Source organism: Halyomorpha halys, unplaced genomic scaffold, assembly GCF_000696795.3.
Source record: "Halyomorpha halys isolate HHAL.00 unplaced genomic scaffold, Hhal_1.1 Scaffold238.1, whole genome shotgun sequence".
Taxonomy (NCBI): Eukaryota; Metazoa; Arthropoda; class Insecta; order Hemiptera; family Pentatomidae; genus Halyomorpha; species Halyomorpha halys.
Window position 1 is genome coordinate 849,784 of NW_027107468.1, and position 19,523 is coordinate 869,306.

Genomic DNA, 19,523 nt, shown 5'->3' on the forward strand with positions numbered 1-19,523 from the left:
AAAAAAAAAAATCTATATATAAATGCTTTGGACCGTCTTTAATAATACAGTAATATAAAAATCATTTCACGTGAGTAAAAAAAAAAGTAGAATAAAACTAAATATAACATAGCCCTAAAAAAAATTTCGTTCGTCTTTTAATCACAGTTTAAATGTTCCTAGTTATTTTGATTGCTATCCTTTTAAAAAGATATGTAATATATACTGGCAGTGTAAATAAACAACAATTCGGTTTTATATTTTCAAGACAATTTAGATCTCACTTAAAAGAAAAAAAAATTAAAACGTATAAGATTTAGTGATAGATGTTATATTATATAAATAATTTTTTAAAAAATATATAGTATTATTATGAAACTGACTTTAACTTTAAACTGAAAATATTGGGATAATGGTGGATATCATCAATAAATCGTAATAATACTCATAATTTGGCCTATTCGGCACATTTTGAAAATAGTTACATACAACGTTATTCCATCATAAAACATAATTTCTATCTAGAAATATACAACGAAAGAAAATTTGTTAAATAAAGAAGTAAATACTTACATTATAACTTAGTGCTAGTTAAATCAGAAAAATTAACATGTAATCCTATGCACATCAATGTTTAACTTAAGATGCCGAAAAAAACAAACAAACATTGCGTCGTTAAAAAATTGTTTTACTCTTCCGAGAGGTTTAGTTAAAAACAGGCCCAGAGGAATTTTTAAAGACGAAAAGACACATTTGGAAATGTGTCAGTGGAGGAGAGGAACCACTCGTTAAAAAAGAAGGGACTTCAAAGGCTTTCGTAAGCCTTTAAGAAACCACATTAGGACTCCTCTCTCAACCCTTTACCTCCCTCCAAGTCATTTCATCTTTTATATTTTATTTCATCCAATATAATTTTTATTTGAAACTTTAGTATGCTGTATATTAAATTTAGCATATACAATTTCGTAGGCGTAATGAATTGCGTAGCAATCCTCACCCGCAATATATGATTTATTAAAAAGAAAATATATTATGAGGAGAAAATAGTCGGAACATTAAGAAAAAAATCTTACTGCCAACGTTTAAACAAAGGTTTCAGGACTTCATCAAGGCTAAGTAAAAAACATTTTTTTAAGAAGATTACAGATAATATAGGTTCGAGTATGTAAGTAGTAGTGGGAGAAAAATTATACTGTATCATAAGCAAAAAACCAGTATGAGAAGATAGTAATATTAAAATTATCACAGAGGAAATAAAATGAAAATTATACACATATAAAAATCAAGTAAATGAATATATGTACAAAATAAAAAAAAAAAAAAAGATGTAAGATAAAATAAATGAAAATCTTGATAAATTAAATATGAAGGTAAAATAAAATATGTAAATATGAATACATATTAGCTAAAATGAGTTAGTAACACAAATTAATAACAATTTGATGATTAGAAAATAACTTGACAAGGAGGGTAAGGATGAAACAATATGGAAAGAGTTGGAGAAAAAAAAGATCGTAAATGTAAGAAACATACCGATTGATGTGGCAGACATGTGGCGCGGTGGAAGAGAGCTACAAAAATACGATAGAGAAAAAGTTGAAAACATGCAATCAATAAAAATAAAGTTAAAGATGAACTGATGTAAACATTAATATGAACTAAGATCTGACTGTAACTAAACATTACAACTATCCTAGTCCTGATACAAGTACTGAAGCGAACGAAAAATGTTATAAGGAATGCAACACACATATTAAAAAAAATAAAGGTAAAATAATAAAAAATAAGCACAAATTGTAACAGGAGCTACCTAAAACTAGCTCGGAAATAATTTTTTACGGGAAATGAAACATGAAACATATAACCTTCCAAAATTATTTGGTCCCTTCATGCATCACTAGAAAGCTGTATGAGTGATTAGCCACAACGAGCTCCAAATTTAAAAATTTGAACTTGGAAAAAATAAAAACCTTGTAAGAGAGAATGTTAAGTCATACATACTGGCAAAAAAATAGTTCATTTCAACAAACGAAAAATATTTAGACGCTACTATCTTATTCACAAGATTTTTTTCCAGATAAAAAAAAAAAAAGAAAATAATAAAATGTACCACGTCTAAGTGGTTGGCTTTCGTTCAAATTTTCTTTAAACTAAAATATATGAGAACTAAGCATGATTATTTTATTGCACTGGTTCCATTAAGTCCAGTACGTATGAGAAAATTTGTAACATTAAAGTCTGAAAAATTATGTCTTACAATTAATATCTTGAAAGAGACAGGTTTGAAATGTGTAGAGTACAAACATTGAATACTAGCGAGTTTGGAATTTTCCAGTAAAAGAAGAAAAAAATTATTCCTACTCAAATGAGTACTAAATATAACCATCAGATAAGTTTTTGAGAAGACTTTCCCTCCACCAAAAATTCAAAAATATTTATTTCCCATATTCAAGAACCAATGAAATACAAGAATTAATGGAAAATGAAATATAATCGTTATCACAATTAGTTTGATTTAATTTTTAAGGAAGGCGACAAATAAGCTGAAACGCAGGTGGATGCAACTCAATTTAATCTAAATTAAAAATAGATAAATAAACCCATTTCATTATTAGACCGTAAATATCAGATCGTTAAATATTAACAAAAGTAGTAATAATTTAATGGGAAAAAAACAACTAACTTTTATCAAGAGATTTTACTTTCAAGTGTGTCCTGTATGTCTTTGAACCCACTCACATTCATAAAATACTCTCTGCCCCCAAGATAAAGATACTGGAATCAAAGCACTGATACGGAATAAGCTTTTAAGCTATAGGAATAAAGAGCAAACAACAGACCACTCCGAGGAACTCTGTTTAAACAGACGGAATGTTTGGCCCTCAAACAGACCTAATGTAATGACATTTTCTTTTCATGAAAGTGAGTTAAAGATAAAAAAAGAGAAGGAAACGAGACCATATTTATTATAGCAGAGGGATAAGAATATCAACGTAAGCATGATTTGTAATAAATAATCTTTTAAAAGGACTAGTTGGTTACTATTATTAATAGCGTGGGAAGAACTGTGAAAATAAATCAGATCAAAGAGCGAATCGCTAGTATTCAAAACTACGTACAAAATGGTCTGTTATAACATAATTCGTCAAGTGGGAATAACTGAATGGTAACATGAATGATAAAGTAGAGACGAGTCCCAAGGATTTTTGAGTATCCCAAAACCGACATCAAAATTGTTAGGAATCAAACTGAAATAATCATTGTTGCTATATTCAACGACTTAACATATTTACCATTTCAAAGTTTATATTTTAATTTTAGTTATACAGTCCATATATTTTATTTATTTTTATTATGTAATAATACATTATGGCTTGTATTTACAGAAAATGGCAAAAGGGATCATAGAGCTCATACACAGCATATTTACAAATATATAAATTAAATGATTAAGAAATAGAAGAAAAAAAAATACATTTATTTCTGTTTACAAAATTTACATTCAGTCTAGGGGAATTCCGAACCGATTTCTTACCCTCACTTATGTAGGACTCCAGAGAACCGACGCTCCTCTCAACCCCGTCACATACAAAATATTAATGTTGCGTTCACCCATATATTACTAATTCAGCCAAATTAGACACTTAACCTTAACATTAAAAAAAGTAGAATAATGGGGTTCTACCAACGATTAGATTTCCCACATGTCTGTATTATATCTTTCTAATATAACTCACATCGCATTTAATTATTGTGAATATTTACTACAAATGTAATATAAATAAATAAATTATAAAAAAATGTCTAACTAATAGATGCATTGGGCAAAGATATAGGAGAGGTGGAGGAATAAAAAAGGTATAATTTCAGTTCGTTAATATCTCGAAAACTAAGGAGTTAAGTAAAAAAAAAAAATCTTAAAGTAATAATGTGGTTATTTATTATTATTATTTACTTTTTTTTAATTAAAAAATAATTAGGAATGGAATAAAATTAAAATGAAAATTATAAACTTGGCGTTCTGTAAAATACATCAATTTTATACTTCTTAAGATATAAATTTCGAAGCCAAATGGAAGAAGTCAAACGTGGAAAGGCCGCTTCCTTTAAAATCAAGCAGCCGAGAGAGACCGGTCGGATTGCCGCCTCAGAAATTGCCATTTCTACTTTGCTAAAGGCAACAGTGAAAATAAAGGAGATAAAAAAATCTGCCTGCGGCTAAAAATAAGTTTTTTCCAGAGTGTTAAGAGTCCATTTTCTAGACGACAGAACTCCGGAGACTCTGAAGGGCGGGAGGGTGGCTGGAAGGCTGGAAGACGAAATGAGCTCGCTAATTGCTTGGCAGTCTTCTTCAGTTAGCTCTTTATTGGCCCCCTCTGTCATCTCCCTTTTTATGTCTATTAACCCCCTAAGCTCAACTTATTATTGCCATCTCCTTTTACCTCTGCAACTCCGTCTATTTTTATTTTTATAACTAGCTTAGCCTCGATAAAAGGGGTTCTGTTTATCCGACAGACACAGAATCTGGCTTAGGAATCAGGTTTTCAAGAAAATGAAAAAAAAAAAAAAAAAGGAACAACTTTTTACATATAAAAAAGAAATAAATTTTTAAATAATTGAAATAAATCATTGGAATTATATCGAGGTAGAAAATACAAAATAACCTAAAAGTACAGCCTTCTTATTCTGTGCTTTTCTCTCCTTACAGGAAATGAAAGAACTATTCGTTAGGTCAGCTTAAAAATCACTTATACATTTTTTTTTCGATGAACACATAAAATTGGAGGGTAGGTAGTTAACCAAATGGCCAAAATAGAGTTTACAGGCTGTAGAACATTTTGAAATTTTGACTTTTACTACTTTTACAGCACTCCTAATATAGTTTTTTTTATATCTACAAACGTGTTATACAAAAACCAAACGTGTTGATATAAAAACTACCTCTCTAAATTATAAAATTTATTTATTTTATTAATTAAGTACCGACCGATTGATTGTTGCATTCTAGTCGCACAAAAATGTTATTCTTTTCTAAATGAATTCTATGAGAAGATGGTCAGGAGTACGATCAGCAAAAATAGAAGATGGTCAGGGGTACGGTTAGCAAAAATAGAAGATGGTCAGAGGTACGGTTAGCAAAAATTGAAGATGGTCAGGGGTACGGTTAGCAAAAACAGAAGATGGTCAGGGGTACGGTCAGGAAAAGTAGAAGTTGGTGAGAGGTACGGTAAGCAAAAATATAAGATGTTCAGGGGTACGGTCAGCAAAAAACAGAAGATGGTCAGGGGTATGGTCAGGAAAAGTAGATGGTGAGAGGTACGGTCAGCAAAAATATAAGATGTTCAGAGGTACGGTCAGCAAAAATACACCAACAAAAACGCGTTCAGGCGTTTCAGGCTTTCATCATGGCTGAAAACCAAAAAACGAGAAAGCAAACATAATTCAGAGAATCATAAAAATAAAACAATAAACAATCAAACTTTGAAATATACATAACAATAAATCAAGCTGATTGATAATAATAAAACGTAAAATATATTGTTAATCTCATCTTCTAATATTATCAATGACTTAATTTATTGATATATATATTTCCAAGTCCGTTTATTTATTATTTTATTTTTATCTTTTCATGAGTTATGGTCGTTGTCTCGTTTTTCATTTTTTTCAGCCTTGATGAATGTCTGAAATGTATTTTTGCTAACCGCTTCCCCGATGTGTATTTATTATGTAATGTCATTATTATGTATCTTATGTGTATATTATAAACTTCAAATTACATTTAATTATTTTGGCATATATATATGAAATATACATTTTTAAACGGCGATCAAGATTTTCAAAAACATGAAATAGGAGTATTTATTTGAGCAGATGATTATCCAATAAAAGGTCAAGAGAGGACGAAAAAAAAGGAGGTACTATCTGGTAGAGGGATGGAAAAGGAAAAGTTCTAACGAGCAATTTACTGGCTCCTCTCCAGCGGCAATAGCCGGGCCCTTGTGGTGGTATAGGGCACAGAGAAAAAGGGCTTTTTGAAACGATTAAACTCTAACTAAAATGAAAGGTCGGATTAGGAAAAATATTTATTGGTCCAACTGGTTCAAGATAACCAGGGCGACCTATACAGCAATTAATTCGGACACCGACCGGGGGAAGATTTGCCGCCCTAATCCCGTTGGGATAGAAGGGCTCTGGATATTGCTACGTGAAGCCCTGCCCTTATACAGATAAATACAGAAATGGAATCACTTTTGAAAACCTTAAGTCCCTCTCTCTGTCCACCTCTATATCCCATCGGTTAACTTTTCTAACCCGAGGCAGGGGGAAAAAAAAGTCTCTCTCAAAAAGAAATATACTTCTTTTATGTCACGAGGGCTCACATTGGGCCGTCAAAGCGAGACCATACATTTCCTCTCATCTTCTTCAAAACGTTATATTGATGTTCCCGACTCTTTAATTATAAACACGCTTCAATAAACAAATTGAAAGATGACTTGTATAATGGTCAATTTTAATTGGAAAATTTCCGGGAAAGTTAACAAACTGATATAAACTTCCTAAAATGTTATGAATACTGTCGTTGAAATTAAGTCAACTAAAACAAAGATCACATTAAAAATTCCCGAGATAAACATTGAGATTAGAGCTATTTTGGTAAAAAAGCTAGCATATACCAATCAATCCCAGGACTAGCAAATCACATATATTTTTAATTATGAATTTATTCTAGTATCTTAACATTTTTTTCACTGATGATAATAATTAGAGAGCGTTGTAACGATTAAAAGTATGGAGGAAACGAAACAGAGGCGAAATGTTCATATCGAACTGTTGAAGTTCCCTACAACCAATCTGAAGTACCCCTTCACGAAACCAGAACATATTTTTCTGTTTTTGTTTTTTTATTTTTTTGTTATAAGAAGAAAATTAAATAATAAAATACTTTTATATCAGTATTTCTTAAATTTTGGTTTTGGTTTTGTTGCTGTTTGTATACCTTTATTGTATAACATCTGAAGAATTAAGAATCAAGAAAGATTTATTTTTATTTGTTTACACATAATTTTTTTTATTTAAGTTAATCAAGATTATTTGTAAATTGGTTGAGGAGGAGTTACTTACTGTTATTTTATTTTCATATACAAATATGAAAATAAAATAAAATAAATCTGTACCGCTACAACCCACGAAGGATCAGGGGTGCAGTATTTTGTAAATAAGTACTGTCACTAGCGCAACGGTTATGAAAGGAGGTAATTTGATTAGAATAACGCTGGACCACCATATTTTTTCCTAATAAATACAAGTCCCCGAACCCACAGGGTTGACGCACGGCTACAGTAACAAAATAAATAATTATATATCACACCGGAATTCGAACCAGAGTCCTTTGAGTTTGTAACACAGTGCCTTTGAACTGAGCCAACCCACTCCCAATATATATAACATGTTATTTTTCGCTAATATTCTAGGGAAAACGTAACATCAAGAGACAGATATATTTTAAACATTACTCAGAACTGTACAGAATATATAACGTATGTGTAAAACCATTAAATTGAACAGCGATAATAAATGCGCCCGTTAAAGTCGTTATAAAATACCACAGCGGTCAATCCGCAGCAATTTGCAATAATTTACTCTAAAATAACTGATTCGGTATTACTCCCATTATTAAAACGATAGCATTTTTGGCTTCAATAATTAAACAAATTTATTCGAGTCCTTTGAGTCATTTTTTCCCGAGTACTTATTATTAGTACTAAAATATGTTATCAAAACAATAAACAATTGATAACATTAACACCCGACCTTAAGAATTATAAGTTATAAAATATTAATAATATAAGTAAATGGTTCTGTTAATTTATTAGACTTTATAAAAAATTACATATATATATATATATATATATATATATATATTTGCAATTCAGTCATCTATTTTGTTTTCTCTACTACGACTCCGAGGTACTACACACCGGTGTGGTCCTTGGTCTTCTTAATTTTGTTTAAAGAGCTTATCGATCACAGCTTTCTGAAATGTTCAATGTAATGGAATAATAAAGGAACCTATTAATGCTTGATATATTCCTGATACAGTTGTTTGATGTAAATGTAAACAAGCATATAAAATACAACACGACAAACCATTATACCCTAATAAGGACCGCTAGTAGCATTAGAAAGGTGTGAATTATTTTTCGGTAATCAACAATTTCATTTTTCAAAACTTTAATTGAATTCTAATAGAGCTATCAATTAAAAAAAAAAAAATTCATACCGCTGAATTCCTAAAAAGTATTCATTACAATCAGCGGTAACACGATCCACGTAATATCGCTAGTAGAAGATTGTAAAATTCAGATAAGCCCATATAAAATAGCATATATATATATATATATATAGGTGGGTCTTATATAGAATCCCTGTAATAAGCCTCGCACCCTAAATATTGAAGAATACTTCTAAAAATCCCCATAAATTCTTCCGTAATAAAATAATAAGCAGTAATAAAAACGATTTGATTCACGTAATACATTAAGACCACGAAGGAAAATTATGCATGTAAAACCTCATTTTTTACCATTGTTAAACATAAAATTCTTAAGTGATCAAATAATAAGAGATAACAAAATTGATTGAAATGTAGGTCTAATTTGGGGCACAGGTCCCAGGGGCAACGGTTCGGAACGTTGTGGGTTCGACTCCCACCTGGGGCAGTTAACATTCATTTTTCAGCGGTCCCGAAGACTGAATCTTGACACTCCCACCCTGGTTAGTACGAGGTGGCAACTCAGGTAGCAGGGCAAAAGGAGCACTAGGCCCACTTGCCGGACTTGTCCCCCCCCCAAATACCAGTACCAGTACCAGTCAGGAATAACGGGTTTCCAAAAAAGTAGTTTTTCATTATAAAAAAGCAAGTTATAAAACGATTATTACTAACTTCCAGATTTAACTGTTGGGAGTATATTTCATTAATTCATATAGATCATCTTTTTAATTTATTTTAGCAAATATCATGGAAACTACTCCTCCTATCAACAAAAACGTCATACATTAATTTAGAGTACATTAAACTAGCTTTAATTTTAGTGCTGACAAACACCTGTTCCTAAGATATAGATTTCCCAGAGTAAATTCACTAACTACTGATTTTCAGTACATTTTTTATGAATTGTTGCTTTAAAAAGAAACTGTATCTCCCCGGATTGTTGAACGTTAACAGCTCTGTTAGAGATGTTAAGTAAATTTACTCTGCTTTAAATGAACTCCATTTAGGTTTTCTAGTGTTTCAGGTGGTTTTAACGATATGGAGCTCCGAATGAAAAATTAATTTTTAGAAACGTTTCGAAACAACCGCCATTTTTTTATTCCTCCCTTACTATACTTGGCAGACTCGTCAATTTTCAATAGTAGTTATACACAGTTTACATTACACTTAACTTACTAAAGTAATAAAAAACTGGGGTGGAATAACTGACTTTTTTCTCCTCATAGGCTCTTGTCCTATGTCCCCTTACTCATATGCGATCTTGAAGATATTTTTCGAAACCACTTTTAACAGCTATAGAACTGATAATCAGGTATAGGAATATTTCCTTCAATTAATTTCACCCACCGAAGACCGTGGTCTTCACATTTGTTTTACAAGTGATTCGAATATTCATGAGCAAAATATTGCTATAACCAAGAAAATGTTAGGAGACTCTTATTATTATGTCTTATAAGATATAATGGTTTTTTAAACAGTGTTTATTACACATCTATCAATGAATGAAGTTATAGTAGCAATACACATCTGTAAGAGTATTTACTTAGAGGAATATAAGCCGTAGGTAAGTGATCAAATTAATATGGTAAGCTGGAGGGCGGTGGATAGAAGCAGCCATAGGGATAACTTTATTCAAATTTTAATGAAGCAAACTTCGGGACCCCTCGTTAAAGTAACTTACAGCCAATTTTATATCAACTACACTGAAGCTAAGCGGATAGACACACATACTAATGAAGGAAGCAGATAATTTCCTCCAGACTTTTTCAAGGAATCTTCATCAACACCTCTCAATTAAAACTAAATCAGCCCCTCCCTAATATGACTTTAATTAAATTGAAACTCGTCAAAGTTTAAACAGGATTAATAAACACTTAATTAGTATAGGAATCAAAAAGGAGAACTTGAAAAAGAGAAGAGAAACATAGGTACTTCAAAAACGGGCTTCTTAAATACTTAACAAACAGGTAATTAAAAGAAGAGGCCTGTTAATTTATTAAATTTTCTTTTAAAGTTTTAAAACCCCTAACTTCTTTAAGGTAAAAAACAAAGGCATTTGTCAGCTACCTCTTACACCGAGTTTAATGCTCCGAACTTTTATTAACTAATTAGCAAAAATTAAAAAGAGTGAATCAGCTTAAACTTATATTATTATAAGAAAAAGAGAGAGAAATAATTAAGATATAAATGTTTAAAACAAAATCGAAAAGAATCAAGTTAGTTGTTTTTGACCTTTTCGATGACTTTTCAAATTTATTAAAAAAATTATTAATAACTATAGTAATTTTATTATAATAAATCCTGAATGTACCTTTTCAACAAGGTAATTAGAAGGAAAATTGGATAAGTTTCAGATAAAATCAAATCAAAAATTTCTTAAACATTCAGAAAATGGGATGTGTTTGGTTTCAACATAACCATAATTCTTTTTTTTTTTATTTGCATTGGTTTAGTACAAAGGTTTATCATTTAAAATATAAACAAAAACACCCAAAACCATTTACAAAATTTTAGAAGTTTAAATACTGAATTGTCACGATGCAAAGGAAATCAAATGCATTTAAAATTAAAAAAAAAAAAACAGTCTTTTTGAATTCTACTACCCAAATAATTTAGCAAAACAAATGTATCTAGTCAAGAACTTTTAAGTGTATATATTTGCTAATAATCGTTAGGTTTCAAAGGCATATTTATTTGTTTTTTATTTATTTTTAAGAAATTTAATTACTTTTTTAAAATAAAATTATTATAGTTTCAGAAACAAATACAAGTATTTTGAGTTATGTATGAATCAAATTTTCTTTTCTTCATAAACATTTTTCTATTTTTTTTTTCTAGAGGATTAATTTTAGTTACGTGCAGCTTCTCTGAGGAGAATACATCAGGCATATTTAATCAAAATCAATAGAGCCGATTCGGTTCTTCAGTGTATAGAAAAAGCACAATCGGGAACAAAGGCATCGGGTGGCCGAAACCCTACAAAGCACATATAAAGCAACAAAATCACTTTATCTGATACAATGCAATATTATATTTCTTAAATCCATGTCCTGTTGAAATGATCCTAACCGTATATAAACCGACTGTAAAAACACTGAGCCCTGAAACACGGGACCGTACCACCAGAATTTGGTTTACTGAGCATCAGTAAATGTTAAGTGATAACATATGTGACTGACTGTCTCTGTATAAAATAAGAGCCCTTTAAAATGCTGGTTCATTAATATTAGGTGAGAAGTTATGGAGTACAAATAATTAAGTATTTTCCTATTCTACCAAAACTTAGACTTCAATATGTACAACAGAGAGGAATTATCAATAATTAATCAGTATTTAGCCTTAATTTCACAAGTTTTCAATAAAAAGCATAAATTTGATTTAGACACATGTAAAAAGCAAAAAAAAAATTCTTATTCACATAATAAAAAAGATTACGGTTTGGCTTTTCACTATAATGTTATTTGTGAATTATTTTATTGACAAATAACTTTCAATTCATTTTTTTTTAATCTTAGTTATTATGTATGTTGGTCCCTCTGTATTTAATGTGATATATTTCTTAACTGTCTATTTGGCCATTATTTTAAAACGTAATTTCACACAGCAGCAATGTGGAGTCCGACGATCAGTCTGGGGTACGTATAATGTAGTGCCAAATATGGGGGAAAATCGACCTAACAATATTGGAGAAAAAGGTTGGACGTCTGAGTTTAGTTGGTCGAAAACAACAGTTTACTAAGAAGCATAATAAACCAAAAAAGTGTTATGAGTCAATAAACACGTTCTTTAACGTTTCATTAATCATCAACGTTGAAGACAACAACACTAATATCATTCGACAATAATAGGGTGCAAAGTTGGACAAGATATTAATCGCATGAACAATTGCGGTAATTAAAGATGAGTGAGAGAAGAAGACGTTGCTGGAATTAGCGGGGGCTAATGGCTATAACCGGATGAATCCTCCACTAACTAACTGGAATTATGTGAGAGGCAGAAGTGATACCGCTCCAATAATACCAGCTCTGCCATTAAGGTATTAGTCGGCCCTCTGTCAGTGTTCTCCATGCACCTGGTCCCAACCTCATTTTCAAAATTAAACGCAAACAATCCCATTCCGAGCCATTATCGTCCCTCGATCACTTTTATGGACTGTCAGTCATAAAATGCAATGTTCGACAGCACAATGTAGTTATGATGAGCCATAAGGTGATGTGAATAGGAATTCTAGGTTACATATTAACGTAATAGGTAACGTAATAAAGATCATGGGGACACTAGGTGATAGTTATAGGAAATAGGTAATATAATGAAGAGAAAAATTAAATAATATAATGCTGGTTTGCTTTAAGATAGCACATCCTGTGGCACATCTAACAAAAAAATGTCTTTTTTTATTTTGTATCTGACATATTCTATATTTTATTTATTTATTTACATCTGTTATAGTTTAGGGACATACAGAGAGTTGGCCTAGTCAATAAAATAATAAAAATGCACAAGATAAGAAAATTATTTTTTGAAGTGTACACCTTTTACATCCATGTATCACAATTACTAATTGGATTTTGAGGTTATACTACCTCATACTAGCCACATAGTTGCCTACCCCCTTCATCCACACTAAAAAATACAAAAATATTACATAGCCCATCCATCTACTTGCCCCTTTAATTAACTTATTTTAAAAAAAAAAAAAATTACAAAACTGACAATTTCTTTATAAATCAAAACATTTTAAGAAATACTGAATAAATAAACAAATTAGTAATTACTAATGAATCAAAATAAAATAATTTAAAAAAATCAAGATAAATAAAAAATTGAGTTAATTAGACTATCAGTTGATGAATAGTTTCTTTAGATTCACTTATAATAAATACGAAAAGATTTTTAAGGCCTGGCTCCGAAAATCTTAATTAATTTACAAATTGCTGTCTCACACGTCATCGACCCATAACCGAGGACTGAAAGTAAACACAGTCTGCTGTACTGTCTTAGGAATACGTCCAATTCAAAACAAAATAATAACTTTTCTTTGACTGATGTGCCACTCTTTACGTACGGTAAGTTCAAAATGATTGATCTCCAAAATTGACCAAATTTCCATAATACTAAACTAGGACAATTTTTGTAACAATGATCAATAATCGTTAAAAGACTGTACGAAAAAAAAAAAAAAAAAAAAAAAGAACCGAGAACCACTAAAACACACTAATGGTCTTGGTTTTAATATTTGATGAAAGAAAACAGTCTCTGGAGGTGATGTGTTCAGCACCGCTGCTTAGTCTTACACGGCGACTTAATATTTTGCCAACACGAAGACTAGAACTTGCATCCAATACTTTTAGTCTAGTACTTAGAGCAAACTAGGGTCTTCTTCTCAATAGGAGTCAATATAATGTCCTACCATTATTTTTTATTTGTTAAAGTTTACATCTTCACAGTTCTCATTCTGGATAGATTTTATGAGTCGAGTGATCTAATCACCGAAAAATCATAGAAACACTTGTATCTCAAGTCTTTTTTCGGTTTTGAAAGTTAAAAAGCCAATCGCCATAAAGAAAAACATGCGATATTAACCATTAAATAAACAAATAAAAGCTTACCTTCTTGGCGTCGTTATTGTTGTCTGTGTGGTTGTGTTCGGGGGACAAGACATCGCCGTTGCCACCCGGGCCTCCCTGAAGCACGTCGCTACCGCGCTGCAAAAAGACACATCAGGGTATAATTTAAAGTAACAACATTTACTCTCAGCTCTTCATAGTCCTCATTATCACAAGGCTTAATCTAAACATGAAACACTTAAATAGGAAGATAATGTAACACCAACTGAACTTTGAAAACCAATATGCTTATAAAAAAAAAAGTAACAAGCAGTACGAAAAATGTAGAAAAACAAAGGAAAATTCATATTTAAACAAAAATTGTTAATAATCAATGTTACCAGTGATGCGGCGAGAGGGATGCGCTGGGATCTTTTGAGCTCTGCTCTACCCCTCCCACGTAGGGGATAGAGTGCGCTCAGGTATCCTCAGGTTGATTGTGTAAATCTTGCACATAAAAGTGTAAATGTTCATTTTGTTTATCCTTCTGTTTGTATATATTTTAAGAGAGATTTTTTTCTTTTACTTATTTATTTGTATTCTTATTTTATTTTAGTTTAGTATGAATGTGATCGTTCATCACTATTACCTATTACCCACAACTGAGGGGCAGATTGCAATATCTATCAATAAATAAAAAGTATTTTAAAAAAAAATCAATGTAACAGGAGAATTATTGTCTATATTGGATCATCAAAGGGACTGAGTTAAGTTATTGTTTTAAAAAGTAAATAAATTAAAAAAACAATATTTAAGAATAAATATCAGAAGAAAGAACACACAAATTGTTTGACATATATTAATTATATAATTTATAATAATATGTTATCATATTATATATTAATATTATAAATTCTATATTACCTATCTTCTCTTCTGTATCAGATAGACAAAGTTAAAACAATTTTCGGTTTTTAAATCTCCATGAAATAAATACTATCAAATTCTAGTTTACAACGATTTTTACATTCAAGACTCCAGAAACTTTGACATTAAATTTTAAAATAAAAATGATAATAATAAGAAACGGGTTAACTGTTTTAAATCCAGCTGTAATAGATAATTATTTTATTTTGCAGCTGTGAGTCAACCCTGAGTTTTTGGAGCCTTTCTGGGGACCGCTCAGCCTCATTAAAGTGGGTTCGCTCAATTGGAGGAAAACTAGGCGGTTGAGGTTGGACAAATAACCTTCTTGTATAACCGTTGTTCCAAAAAAATCGTTCTTACAAAGTACTGAACTGTTGTCCATGGGTTTGTTGAGGGACAGATTTATTATTAATTTATGAGAATGATAAAAAAAAGGCTGTTGAGCTTCTTCATTAGTTGGAATTAAAAAAAAATAATAATACAGATAGTACGGCCATACCAAAAACCTTTCAACATACAATACTTTTCGTATTTCTAAAATATATTTCTTTTAGACTCTGATTATCACATTCACTAGACCAACGATGCGATAAATGGTCAGTATCTAACGATAGAAGAAAGGAACACGAATACAAGAAGATTGGTATGGAAATGAAGAAGTGACATTCAGAAGGCGGAGATAAGACGTGTAAACAGTGAACGCTTAAGTGGTGACTGCTAGGGATCCTCTAGGATTAGCCAGAGCGGGTTGCATTAGGCCAGGATAAGCAAAGGGTTCATCGCCATCTCTCCGAGGATTTCCCGCCACCACCTCATTATCTCCGAGCCGTCTCTAGGTAACCAAGGATTACATTTCTTCTAAGATGCACAATTGTGAGTGGTACAAGTAAAGTTCAGACTTTAAAGTAGTCTGACTATAGGGAAACTAAATTAAAGAGTAAAATTAAAAACAAATGTATAAAAAGGATAAAATTTTTTATGGAATTGACGAATAATTACAACGAAGTGGTTAAGAGTTTAAAAATACGTTTCTTGAAAAAGAAAAAAATAGCACCTTGCAAAAAAGTTGAAAGAAACAAAATCAGATAAAGCTGACAGGGAAGATGCAGATGTCTTGAAAGAGAGAAAGAGGTGCTCAAAAGGCAATTATAAATGTACAAAGTGTCGGGTAAATATGATGAATAATTTATGTACGAGAGAGAGTAAGGCGACGCCATCATACATATTTACGAGGACGCCTTCAATTAGTTAAATAATTAGCAACGGCTAAGCATTTGGAGGAGGGTATCCATTACCTCCTACCATTACTCCAACACTGGCTAATTCCAACGGCTCATCGCTTTACCATTAACCGGCGATAAATCCCGTTACAGATAGCTCCTAAGGCAACCGTCTTGCCCTGTCTTGATATATCCTAACCAGATACATTCTACCTAAATCGAGGGATTACTATGTAATTAAGCTAATCGCTATATTTTTCAGTATATTCGATTTTTTCTAAGTAATCAAATTTAAATGAAAAGTTCTTACAAATGGGTATTTAAGTACAGACTTACAGACACATTTTGAGCCGTTAGAAGTAGTTCAAGTCATTCGGTTCTCACCACACTTTATTTTCATAAATAAAAAAAAATTAATTAATAAACACATAAACTTCAAAATCTTTTAAATATATGGATGTACATCAACTAGATGGACTAGTTTTAACAAAATATGGTTCACTTGGGCTAGTGAAAATGAAAGAGACTTACCTAAGCCACTTTCATTCTTACGGGTTCTATAAATAAATAAAATTATACCGTAGCTGAGAAATCGGCATTCAATTAAAAAAAAAAATAACGTCTTGTAGTATTAAATTAAATTAGATCTATAAAAACCAAAGAGAATCGAAATCAATTAATAAATTACTTAAAAGCTAACCGAACCTCTCAAAAGCATTCCATAGACCTCATATACATGAAATTTTGGAATTTGGTTATAAAACATATCAAATATTTTTTTTTTTTGCCCAACTAGGGATTTAAGTTCACAAAGGCAAATTTTCTTAGATCTCATGTACTTTTGAGCCAGACGTAAATATCACGTATCATAAATGAGGAATACTTATAATTCTAAATTTAAAAAATCCAAAACGACAGACAAATAAATCTTTTTTTTAAAGCAACATTTTGGATTTTATTTTGAATTTCCAGAAATTTTTTTTTTCAATTGAAACCCATTATAAACCGAAAATTAAAATCAACATAAATAAGACAACACAAAACAAGATTCAGAAAATAATTGCTTAAAACAGGTAAATGTAATACAAGTCTTTTTAATACAGTCTTTAAGCTTAAAAAAGAAAGTAAAACGTCAACTATATATTTAATTCTAAGCCAAACTCTCTCTTGAAACACTAAATCGAATCGATTTTATTCCAAATGTTCTTTAATAAACTGTTATAAGAGCACTATTTAATGTTTAACAGAAAGACATTGAATATATCTGATAAATAATTGTCTCCGTAAAACCAAAGAAGCCACAAAACCATAACACTTTAAAAATAGGAACAGGAAAGCAAACATAAACCTGTACACAAATACTTACAGCAAGTGCATATTCAAAGTTCTACTAAGGCTTGAATTTAAAGTGCGTTTTGAAGGGACTTTATTAATAAATTTTCTGCACAAATACGATGAAATGCACAAAGAAAAATTGGACAGAGGAAAAGCCTCTTACGAAGTTACAACACCATTTTCAAACAGCGACGTTTCATTTTCAAGGAATCCTCTTTGATATGGGAAATAGGAATCAAGCACCCCCTACACACGTTAGGGGAGGCGAGAGGGTGAGCAAAATTGAATACGTTTTATATCGTCATTTACATCAAAGTATTTCCGACAACAAAGCGTCAGGAAAGTAACACTAAAAAGAACAAAAGGCAAAGCTAAATAGATCTTAGCCAGCCCAAACTTAATAATGGTAGGATTTATAAATTATAATAGAGTTTGTCTAAAAATCTCACAAAAAGGCAAAATAAGTGTACAAACATTTATCAATTAAAGTCGATAAATTTAAATATATGCTATAGGAAAAATCTTGTGGTCTATTAAGATAATTTTAAACAAATTATATAACGAGCTGAATGAGATTATGTGTATAAGGATGCATATTCAAATCAACTATAACACATGGTTAAAACTAGGTCAGAAGACCGTGATTCTGAAAGCAACTTAAAATGTTTTTAAAGAAATTAATTGCTGAAGAAGAAGGAAGCAGCCTCTAGGTTTAGCATCTTGGAAGGAAAGGAATGCGGGTCATGGACAGCCTCCCGGCCCTTAACGACCATAATCTATAGATCACGACCGATTCTTCACTGTCCTTGAACTCCACAAGAGGGGTTCCCCATTACTAGTATCATGCTAATATCTGCAAAATGCCTTGTTACACATTTTCATTGTCGAAGTAAACACGATAAAAAAAAAAATTATTTTCAGGAAACTAGAAAGGAATTCTCGATAATAATCAAAAGTGAAGTAGAATCGACTATCTACATCTGTTACTATAAAATACGATGTTCCAAACCGGAACCAGTTACTAGCCGAGTCATTGGACTACTAGATAGGTGACCGGGGGCAGTACAACTAGATTAAAAATATTTACATAAGTTAACATTTACATTAACGTATTGAACCCTTAACTTCTCACATTGGGTCCTTTTGACCCATGTTACTAAGATTACCAGAATATATATTAACATTCAATCTTCAAATCACACTTAATAAGATTTATTTTTAGCAGAAAGTACAAAGAAGCTTGAACAATAGTTTGCTAGATCTAAATACTACAATTATTAGAATGACAAACGAAATGAGCGGAGAAACACAAGGTTGGTACAAAATGATCTAGAAGAGAACAGAAGGGAGAAGTAACCCTCTACTTCACAGATAATGCCTTCTTGTGGTCCCTGGGGAAGAATTATAGCTATACTGGAAGGGAAGTCCTTATAATGGTTAGCAACCTCAAACTTCAGTATCAGGGATGTATATTCTTCCGTCTTATATTATAGCATATTCTCGTATACCCTACTATATCGTATATACGAGTATAAAAAAAATAAAAGAAGAGAACAGAAAAATTTATAAATTTTAAAGAGAATAAAAAAAGACGTGTTAACCTTAAAATAACAATAAATCTTAAACATAAATATCAACAGGAAACCTTCATTAATATACACTCATAACTTCACTATTATTCAGCCCACTTAATAAATGTTTCGATAAACATCATATCTTATTTAAAAAGCGAGAGGAATACAAATTTGAACCCCACGATTTTCGTAGTTGATTGGAATGTGTTTGTCTATCAGTAATTTTACAAAATTAAATTAAAAGATTATTAGTTGAATTGTTTTACACATTGTCATACTTACTTTTATTTGTTAATTTATTATTATATTATAATTATTTTTATATAGATTTATTTGTTATTACTTCTTATACATACCATCCTTATCCTTGTATATACGAGTATATTTATCATTAATTAATACAGAATAGAGTGTTTGGATATGATAGAATTTTTAAGATAGAAAAATTTCTTTTAATTTATTTTTAAATCATATTTTATTTTATTATTTATTTGTTTCATTTATTTTATTCTTTGTAATCGGTTATATTTTATTTGTAACTATTTTTTTCTTTCTTTCATCTCTTATTTATGAGTTCTTTATTTTCTTCTGTAAATAACTTTTATATATTATCTTTTATTTTTTAATTACATACTAATGCAACAATGAAAGCTGTATATGATTTTTG

General features: G+C 30.8%; 1 protein-coding gene across 15 annotated transcripts in view; it reads right to left on the reverse strand.

Moving 5' to 3' along the window:
* The window catches only part of heph (polypyrimidine tract-binding protein 1 heph), a 358,385-nt gene that overhangs the window by 90,202 nt on the left and 248,660 nt on the right, over positions 1 to 19,523 (reverse strand). For all 15 annotated transcript variants that reach the window (XM_067045793.1, XM_067045791.1, XM_067045789.1 and 12 more), the window contains one exon: positions 13,864 to 13,959. In XM_067045793.1, the coding sequence (XP_066901894.1) occupies positions 13,864 to 13,959 (96 nt within the window). The remainder of the gene's footprint in view (positions 1 to 13,863; positions 13,960 to 19,523) is intronic.